Source organism: Marmota flaviventris, chromosome Y, assembly GCF_047511675.1.
Source record: "Marmota flaviventris isolate mMarFla1 chromosome Y, mMarFla1.hap1, whole genome shotgun sequence".
Classification (NCBI taxonomy): Eukaryota; Metazoa; Chordata; class Mammalia; order Rodentia; family Sciuridae; genus Marmota; species Marmota flaviventris.
Genome location: NC_092519.1, coordinates 17,368,980 through 17,379,399, shown reverse-complemented (window position 1 = coordinate 17,379,399; position 10,420 = coordinate 17,368,980). Strand labels below are relative to the sequence as shown.

Sequence of the window (10,420 nt, the reverse complement as noted above, 5' to 3'; positions counted from 1 at the left end):
AATGAAATGGCTTTGAAGGCAATAGGGGAAAATGGAATGATTTGTGATAATTTTATACATTTAAAGAGTTACTCAGTTGGAAGTGGTGGTGTTTGCCTTTAATTCCTGAGACTTGAGAGGCTGATTCTGAAGGATCAATGTTGGAGGCTAGCCTCAGCACCTTAGGAAGACCCTAAGAAATGCAGCAAGTCCCTGTCTCAAAATAAAAAGTAAGTGGAATGTAGCTAAGTGGTAGAGCACAACCAGAATAAATCCCCAGTGTCTGTCTGTCTGTCTGTCTCTCTCTCTCTCTCTCTCTCTCTCTCTCACACACACACACACACACACACACAAAAAAAAAAATTTTCAGCAGTGTGAGTCCTTCCTTGTCTTTGAGGATGACATGAAATATTGATTTATCATGTTTTACATTCAAAGGATTTTTCTCCAGTAACATCCTACATGTATATGAGTGAAACAGTAATAACAGAAAAGTTTACCAATTGTTTACATGCATACTATTTCTCTGCAGTATCTGTTCTTTCACTTGTATGAAGCAGACAGGATGTGGCAAAAGCTTTTCCACATTGTTATTCATAGCGCTTTTCTCTGGTATGTATTCTTCCATGTCTGTGAAGCATAGAGGATGTAGCAAAGGCTTTGCCACACTGCTTACATGCATAGGGCTTCTCTCCAGTGTGCATTCTTCCATGAATCTGAAGGTAACTGGATGTAGTAAAGGCTTTGCCACACTGCTTACAATCATAAGGCTTCTGTCCAGTATGAGTTTTTTCATGTGAGTGAAGGTGACTGGATCTAGCAAAGGCTTTGCCACACTGCTTACAATCATAGGGCTTCGCTCCAGTATGAATTTTTTCATGTGAGTGAAGGTTAGAGGAATGAGTGAAGGCTTTCCCACACTGCTTACATTCATATGGCTTCTCTCCAGTATGAGTTCGTTCATGTATCTGAAGGCCAGATGCAGTAGTGAAGACTTTTCCACATTGTTGACATTCAGAGCATTTCTCTCTAGTATGTCTTCTTCCATGAATCTGAAGGTTACTAGATGTAGAAAAGGCTTTTCCACACTGCTCACATTTATAGGGCTTCTCCCCAGTATGAGTTTTTTCATGTGACTGAAGGTAACTGAATGTAGCAAAGGCTTTGCCACACTGCTTACATTCATAGGGCTTTTCTCCAGTATGCAGTCTTCCATGAATCTGAAGAGAACTGGATGTAGAAAAGGCTTTGCCACACTGCTTACATTCATAGGGCTTCTCTCCAATATGTGTTCTTCCATGTCTGTGAAGCTTAGTGGATGTAGCAAAGGCTTTGTCACACTGCTTACATGCATAGGGCTTCTCTCCAGTATGAGTTTTTTCATGTGAGTGAAGGTGAGAGGACTGAGTGAAGGCTTTCCCACACTGCTTACATTCATATGGCTTCTCTCCAGTATGAGTTCGTTCATGTTTCTGAAGGCCAGAGGCAGTAGTAAAGGCTTTTCCACACTGCTTACATTCATAGGGCTTTTCTCCAGTATGCCTTCTCTGATGTACTCTAAGTAAACTGGGATAAGCAAAGTCTTTCCCACATACCTTACAATTTAAACCTTCCTTCCCCATGTGTGTGATCCTGTGCCTTTGAAGACTTGTGTATGAAATACAGGTCTGACCACCTCGTTTACATTCATGGAGTTTCTCTCCACAATGAGTTCCTTCATGTCTTCTAAATAAAGAGGAGAAATGAATGGCTTTCCTACATATGTCCCATTGAAAAAGTTTATCTCCACTGTGTGTTATCATGTGTCTTGGAACACTGGTGGGATAAGAAGAGGCTTCACCACATTGCTGATATATATAGGGTTGCCACCCAGTATGAGTATCTCCATGCCTTTGAATGTCACTGGAGTGACTGATGACTTTCCCATGTACTGTAGATTCATAAAGTCCATCTCCAGTTTGTATTAACATTTGTGTGTGAATATTTTTGGGAGAAACCAGAGAATTCTTACATTGTTTAAATTCACATGGCTTCTCTTCACATTCCTCATGCTTGTAGTATTTGTGTCCAGAGTATGATGTGATCTGCCTATGAAGGAATGAAGGTCATATGAAGTCTTTTGCACACATAATGAAGTGACATGGATTTACTCTATTAACATTTTTCTTTGTTCAAGTAAGAATTGGAATCGATTTGAAGGTTCTCCCACACTATTTTGTGCCTTTGAGTTTACAATATGACTTCTTTAAGGAAGAAGAAGTGACCAGCATGTAATCAATGCTTGATTCATTCACCATTTTCTATGTATTTATAGATCTTTACATTACTACCAACATCAGGTAAAGGCTAGGTTTGCTGACTTGTTCAACTTGCCTAAAAATAAGGAGATTGAAAGCAAACAATCCTTTTCAACACAGCTTCTCTATGGCTATTATCCAAATAGTGGTATTCACATATGCAATTTCATAGTACTTTTTGAATGTCATATACTTTGAAAAGACTGAATATCTGTTACAGCTAAGTATATATTTCTGGTAAAAAAAAACACTATAAGAATAAATACTTCTCAAATTATGCATACTTCTTTGGTTGGTTTGCTTTAAAAATTATATGACAGTTCTCAGACCCCCTCGTGGACTCCTCTTGTGAGTACACTTACCTTACATTGCTCACAGAGTTTTCAATATGGTCTTCAGTGATCTTGTCTTCCCATTTCTTTCCTAAAATTAGAACAGAACAATCTTTATGAGTATTTAGGAGCTAGAAATGCTTTGCCAAATCCTAGGTGACATTTATGCTGCAATAATTCACCAATTGATTCCCTTTTCACCTTCTGCATAAATGACCAAAATAAACATGAGTTCTCGATTTGATTAATTTTAGAAACGTCATTATTACCTATAGAAGCCAGGTTTCTGAGGACTTCCAGCATCACATCTCTGTAAAGGTTCTTCTGGGAAGGATCCAGCAAAGCCCACTCCTCCTGGGTAAAGTTCACAGCCACATCCTCAAAGGTCACTGAGATCTAAAATATCCCCCCAAATGTATAGTGGAGGCCAGGAGAGATTGACAGCATGAGAAATCTATACTCAACATGCATGATGTTCACATGATTCCCTGGACTCTCGATTAATTCCACGATTTGGTCCATCAAATCTTTACTGTACTCAACTTCTTCCAGCCATTCCAACACTAGAAATTGGCTACTCAGAAGGCAAACATCATAGTGATTTATACCTTTTCTTTGGGGAGTTCACAGGAAGTAAGACAGGCTCACAGATTACTCCTAACTTCTTTATTGGTTGCATCTCTATCACATGTCCTAGAAACGTGTTGTGTGGTACAGAGCTAATATAAGCACTTTTGATAGTAATTATGTTTAGAAAACAAAGGTGATGAGTAGGAAATTGCAGGAATCATGAAACTAAGAGATTCTGCCAATTACAGTGTACCTACAAAGTTAATATAGACAACATGGTATTTACTGATGTCTTGTTTCCTCTGAAAGTCTATTGTTCCATACTTAAAGAAATGCCTAGAACCAGACCCCATGCACACCCTCTGGGCATGGGGTCACTAAAAAGATACCTTCACAGACAACATTTAGACAAACTTTCACACAGGTTGTCACAATGCATAAGCTGGAGATTGAGCTCATCCTGTGTGATTACACTGAGAACAACTAGAAGTTTGCAGGTACTTTACTCCAGAACAAATTTAGTTAACTAGCTTACTATTAAATGGCCAAAACAAACATGAGTTCTCGATTTGATTAATTTAATTTATTTATTAATAAGCACAACAATTTGATAATTTCCTGTGGTTACTGTCAAACGAGAATGGGGGAAGTGAAAGATGGCACGTCTTAAAAATAACTCAATGACCCAAAAATGTCACCTTGTCCAAACAACAGCCTTACAAAATTTTATAACTCTCAAAACAATCTTCTTAATAAACAGAAGGCACTACATTTCTAAGTCTCATAGCAACAAGGCATGTTCAATGATTGTCAAACTCTTCTTAACAGCAGCCGGTTCACTACCATAATGTAGTCATGAGACACATACCAATGTTCTCCTCAAGGACATTTTGATCAATGTTGGGCTTTATGTGCAATGGTTGTCTGTTGTGAAAGAGATTCATCGTGCCTGCAGCAATGGTGGTGCCAACAAACCTAAGGGAGAAGATCATCCAGAGTGTGGTCAAGCAACAAGTTTGTAGCCCAGATTCCTGAACTATCCCACACCGTCTGGGTGTGAAACAGGCCACCACTCACATCTGTAAGCATGCTATGATGTCTGCACCGTGATGGAACAGGCAAAAAGAAAATGTCCCTGCCACTGACACAGAACCACACGCAAGGACTGAGAACATACAGAACCACCCAAAACAATGAAGAATGCACATTTACACTCAGAGACATCAGCCCAACTCTGTCAGGACACTGATGCAGGCAGGAGGGCTTCATGGGCCTTCAACCCTTGGGAAGCACACTGAGGACTCTGGGTCACAGAAACACTCCACAGGACATAACCCACACCCCTACAAGTGCACCACCAGTGAAATCCCATGTATGCCCAAAGATCATGAGAGCAAAAGCAGAAATCAGATCAGGAGCAGGTGAAAAGCCTCAAGGGAAGGGGACGTGAAACAAGACTCTAAACAGACACAGGGCAAAGTGGTGACTCAAGAGAAAATGTGACCATTTTGAAGGAAAAAAAATGTAAAAGTCCATCACAGGAAATTCATAGAGAATACCCGAGGTGTGCTGTATTGGTATCCAAGTCATCCAACACACATTTCAGAAAAGGAGCTAAAGCAATTATTGAAACTGTCACTTCAAAAAACCAGAGAAAGAAGAGCAAGGTAAACCTAAATTAACCACAGGAAGGTAACAGAGAAGGTGTTGATGAAACCCCAATCAGGAAATCCACAGTCCGCAAAATCAACTTCTTCATGAACATCAGCATCACTGATAAACTGACATAAGGCTAAGAATACAGAGGACAGGGACTGGGGATGTGGCTCAGTGGAAGAGTGCTTGTCTAGTGCCTGGGAAAAACTGGGTTCAATCCTCACTGACACATAAAAAGAAAGAATTAAAAGTGTAAATTATACAATAACATTAAAGAAAAAAGCAAAGAGGACTGAAAACCTACTAACAGATTTAAAATTGTCATCGTCCACAATGCATTGGGACTTCAAGATTATCTTAAATGTGCTTGACACAAATTAGACAACTTGCAAAAACTGGACCATTTTGTTGAGAGAGACAGTCTTTTATTTTTACACACGAGGGGAAATAGACAAAATAGATGAGCATATGGCTGCTGAAAAAAATAGACTCAATAACTAATTACTACTAAAAAAAGGTAAGGCAAGGCTCTAACATCACAAACAGGCTTCCATGAGACACATAAAAACTGCCACCAATTTTCTACATTTTTTTCCAGAACATAGAAGCTCAGTTAAAATCTTCTAATTCTTTCTGAGGCATAAGTTACCATATTATCCAAATTAAATGGATCAAGAAAAGTATTAAATAGAAAACTATGAATGATGCTCATAATCACAAATGCAAAATTCAATCATGAATGCAAAAAACTGTATGATTAAGTCATCACACTTCAGGTGTCTATAAAAATGATGTGAAAATTATGGGCACAGGAACCCTCACTACAGTGACTACAGCATCCATATCCAGAACTGCCCAAAGCTAGATGCAAGGAAGATGCATCTTTCAATACTGAATGGACAAGCTGCAGTTTGGCCACCTCAAAGAACATCACCCAGAAAACAAGCTCTGCAGCCTGGGAAGATACAGCACCCTTAAAGGCAGACTGGAAAGTGAGAGAAGCCAGTTTGAAATGGCCAAGTGCAGTAAGATTCCAAGTCAAGAACATTCTGGAATGAACAACATTATAGATGCACTAGCAGAACTGATGGGTGCCAGGGACTCAGGGAGCACAGAGGGAGGAAGGAATGAGAGGAGTGATGAACAGGTGGAACACAAGATTCCCAGAGCAGTGAAACTCTTCTGTACATTTTCTTGTATACTATGTGACACACACAATCACATCACACACAGGAGGAACCTAAGGTAAATGGTGAACTTTGGCTTATGATAACGTTTTGCTTCATCCATTCTCTTTATCAAATGTTCAACCCTGGTTTAGTAACTAACAAACATCTTACACCAATGCAATATGTTGAAAACAGTGGAGACTATCGGCTGGAGAGAAGGGGTATTCGATACTATGAGCAATGGCACATTTAATTGTCACCTTGATTGGATTAAAAGATACAGTGATTAACAAGCTTTGGGGTGTGTCCATGAGGGTGTGTCTACAAATGATTGGCATGTGGAACAGCGAATCAAACTGGAGAACCTCCTTAAGCTAGGCAGCACCATCCAATAGGATGGTGTCTTGGGAGGCACAAAAGTTGGAAGAAGAAGGAAGCAGCAGCAGAGCAAGCTCCTTTCTTCTCAATGGGTTCTTTATGGCTGCTGCAATGGTCTGAGGATATCAGACTCCTCCTTCTTCACTCTCCAGGTAGTTTCCAGAACCGTTGGTCTGGACTAGGGCAGCACCAGTGATCCCTCTTATTCTGAGGCTTCAGTCTGTTGGACTCTGTAGCTACTACTTCTCAAGCTCTCCAGCTGCAGATGGCCACTGTGGACATCCAGCTTCAGGTCAAGCAGGCCAATCTAATACCTCCCCTTTTATAATCATACATCATACTGATGCTGTTCCTCTAGAGAACACAGACTAATAAATTATGTAAGCCTAAATTGCTCATAAAATAAAGTTTATATAATAAAGAAGTGAATAAACTATCAAGCCATGAAGTTTTACAAATATCTACATAAGAAACAATATTGTATGCTAAATAACTTTTTCATAATAATGCAAAAATAAAGCAAAGAGGAAGAGTCATATTTACAAATTTCAAAAGTATGGACAAAAGCAAATAAACTGATTTTGAATACTATTTTCATCTGGAAAGAAATTGGATGATAAGTCTTCAAAGTCATTCAACTGCTGGTGTGGTGGTGTGTACCTATAATTTCAGCAACTAGGGAAGTCAAGGCAGGGAAATGGCAAGTTGGAGGCCAGTCTCAGCAACTTAGCAAGACACTCAGAAATTTAGCGAGACTGGTCTTCGTCAAAAATAAAAATGGGTACTACAATTGTAGCTGAGTGTCAGAGCACTTCCTAGCATGTTTGCAGAACTCTATGTGATCCTCAGCACCACAGAAAAATAAACAAACAAAATAAATGTATTCTGTCCATGTACAACTATACAAAAAAAATTATATATATAAAAGAACAAGAAATAATAAATAAATAAGAAGAAGGGCTGAGAATGTGCTTTGTGGCAAAGTGCCTGTTAGTTTATTCCCCAGTAAAACACCTGCCCACCTCCAGAACACTGCTCACAAATTGAAAATCATTTCTGGAGGATAACTAAGCATGAGCAAGTCCATGGCATCAATCTTCAGCACTCAATAAGTAAGCAAATAAATAAACAACAGTCTACAATACTAATTCTCTTGGGCTGGAGAATAGCTCGGTTGTAGAAAACTTCCCAAGCATGTATGTGGCCCTCCACTGGATCAATCTCCAGCAGTCCACACACACACACACCAAAAAAAAAAAAAAAACTAAAATACATAAAAATGATTATAATACAAAAGGTACACAATTAGAGGCATAGAATACAACAAAATCAATTAAAAGAACACACTTTCTCACAAAGGAGATTGAATGTTAGCATGATCAAAACTCTCTTAAAAAACACTGAGCATTTCATGAAATTCTGTGAAATTTAGGGCATGGTTTACTGTATTTTGTAGGTAAACATACGGAAAACTGCATCTAAAAATGGAAATAGTAGGGTTGGGATTCTGGCTCAGCAGTAGAGTGCTTACCTAGCACATGAGAGGTCCTAGGTTTGATCCTCAGCACCACATAAAAATAAATAAATAGGTATTGTGTCCACCTACAGCAAATAACAAAAAATACTTTTCAAAAAATTGAAAATAGAAGGGCTGGGGATGTGGCTCAAGCGGTAGCGTGCTCGCCTGGAATGTGTGCGGCCCGGGTTTGATCCTCAGCACCACATACAAACAAAGATGTTGTGTCCACCAAAAACCAAAAAATAAATAAATATTTTAAAATTCTCTAAAAAAAATTGAAAATATTAGACTGTATCCAAGACAAGTCAAAATTTTGTACAGAACAGAGAGAGTAGAGAGAGCATTTATGTTGCACCCAAATTTCATAAGGTAAACGGCCAGCTCCCAAAGGGGTGGCCCTAGGAGGAGGCACTTATGAGGGAACAGGAATCAGGTGACATAGTGGGAGTGCTCTTATTTAGGTGCATGTATTTCTCCTTTCAGGAAAACAAGTGTCATTTACTATTTCACTGATATTCAGTGGTTAAATGATCATAGTTGGGTATTTCAGGTATTGCCAAAATTGTCATTAAAATTTACAATGAATGGGGCTGGGGATGTGGCTCAAGAAGTAGCGCACTCGCCTCGCATGCGCAGGGCGCTGGGTTTGAGCCTCAGGACCACATAAAAATAAAATAAAGATGTTATATAAACCAAAAACTGAAAAATAAATTTAAAAAAAAATCACATTGGGCTGGCAATGTGGCTCAAGCAGTAGCGCGCTCGCCTGGTATGCGTGCGGCCCGGGTTCAATCCTCAGCACCACATACAAACAAAGATGTTGTGTCCGCCGAGAACTAAAACAAATAAATATTAAAATTCTCTCTCTCTCTCTCTCTCTCTCTCTCTCTCTCTCTCTCTCATCACTCTCTTTAAAAAAAATTACATTGAAGATGGGAGTGACGGTGCACACCTGTATCTCAGAGGTTCAGGAGTCTGAGGCACTAGGCGATGTAGCAAGACTCTGTACCAAAACAAAGAATCTAAAAGGGGCTGGTGGTTAAGCACCTCTGGGCTCCATTCCTGATACCAAAAAACCCATGAACCTGCCAAGTCCAGACAACAACAGTGAAAAACTGTCATCCTTTGTCGAATTCATCACCTTGTGAAGGGCAGATACTAGTTTTCATGAAACCACATTCATAAATTTATCCACCACTATTTTTGTAGAATTGGACTCAAAATCTGCAGCAATAATGCAAGACAGAGTTTTTCTGTATCTTATGAGGGATTTTGGAATCTAGGAGTGGATTTCAATTTGAAATCACTGAAAACACAAGATTGAATCTTACAAACATTCTATATAAACTCAGGGGTAGCAAATGGTAAATTAAGTAATTAGGTGTGTTCTTTTTTTTTTTTGTACCCCCCAAATTAAACCCAGAGATATTTTACTACTGATCCACAACCCCAGTCATTTTTATATTTTATTTTGAGATGCAGTCTCACCAGGTTGCATAAGGCCCCGCTAAGTTGCTAAGGCTGTCCTCAAATTTGCAACACTCCTGTCTCAGCCCCTGGAGCAGCCTGGCTGTAAGTTGGGAATTTTGACAATGAAAATATAACTAGACTTTAAAATCCAATTCTTTCTTGCCTCTTTAATAATAGTCCATCCGATTTGGCTCTGAATAAATAAACCTGGCCCTCAGATAAGTGAGCACATCATTTCAAAGTGATACACAGAAAGCTTTGGTGCTGAGGGAGCACACATGTGTCAGGTTCAAGGGGAAGGGAAGGTCCCTGACAGCTGGGACATGCTCCCTCCAGGTCTTGCTCACTGAAAGCCTCCAGGATCACTCTCCCATGAACCTGGACCATGATTCCAGTCTATGAGGCTTTTCAGGTTTGCACAGCTCTGCACTGGGGTGGGTGGTCCTTATGCTCTGGGAGAGGTTTTGCTCCTTCACACTGTGAGAGATTGAAAGGGCAGGAGTAACTGCTGACCTGGCCCCTCAGCACCAGCATCCACAGGCTGGCTGTCCAACTTTCTCCAAGGACTGGGAACAGGGCTTGGGAAAATCAAGGTCCCAAGAAGTTAGTTGTCTAGATGAGGCTTGTTCCAGGACATTCCTTAGCCCCAAGAACTCAGCTGATCTCCCAACAGGCTGTACCTCACAATTTTGGCTGTCCTCTAAGAGGAGCTGACCTAGGGCCTGAAATTCCTTGTACCATGCAGGGGACAGGACAGCTGTGGGCACATGGTGGCAGCCCCAGGAATGGATAGTGGCTGAGAACATAGGACTCTCTGAGGTGTCCAAAGAAAACCTGGCTGAGAAAATCAGATTTGATGTCTACACCTAAGAAAGATAAAAAAGAACCCAGAATTTTTGCAGGTGTTAACTAAAGTTCTCTATGAACTTGCTCTGTATCAGTGAACCTTCAGACCACCTGATTTTGGGGATCTAAACCACCATGAGGGTATAAGACAGGGTTCTGTATGGTTGTCAAGAATTATCTTGGGCTCTCTCAAGCTCTTTCAAA

The 10,420-nt window shown here is 40.0% G+C and overlaps 1 protein-coding gene across 1 annotated transcript; it reads right to left on the bottom strand.

Moving 5' to 3' along the window:
• Positions 1-569: 569 nt before the first annotated feature.
• On the bottom strand, positions 570-5,388 carry LOC139703507 (zinc finger protein 709-like). The gene is made up of 4 exons (XM_071606989.1): positions 5,379-5,388; positions 2,878-2,997; positions 2,639-2,699; positions 570-1,785 (listed from the first exon to the last, which is right to left on the bottom strand). The coding sequence occupies exons 1-4, from the start codon at positions 5,386-5,388 to the stop codon at positions 570-572; spliced, it is 1,407 nt and encodes a 468-aa protein (XP_071463090.1).
• Between the last annotated feature and the right edge of the window lie 5,032 nt (positions 5,389-10,420).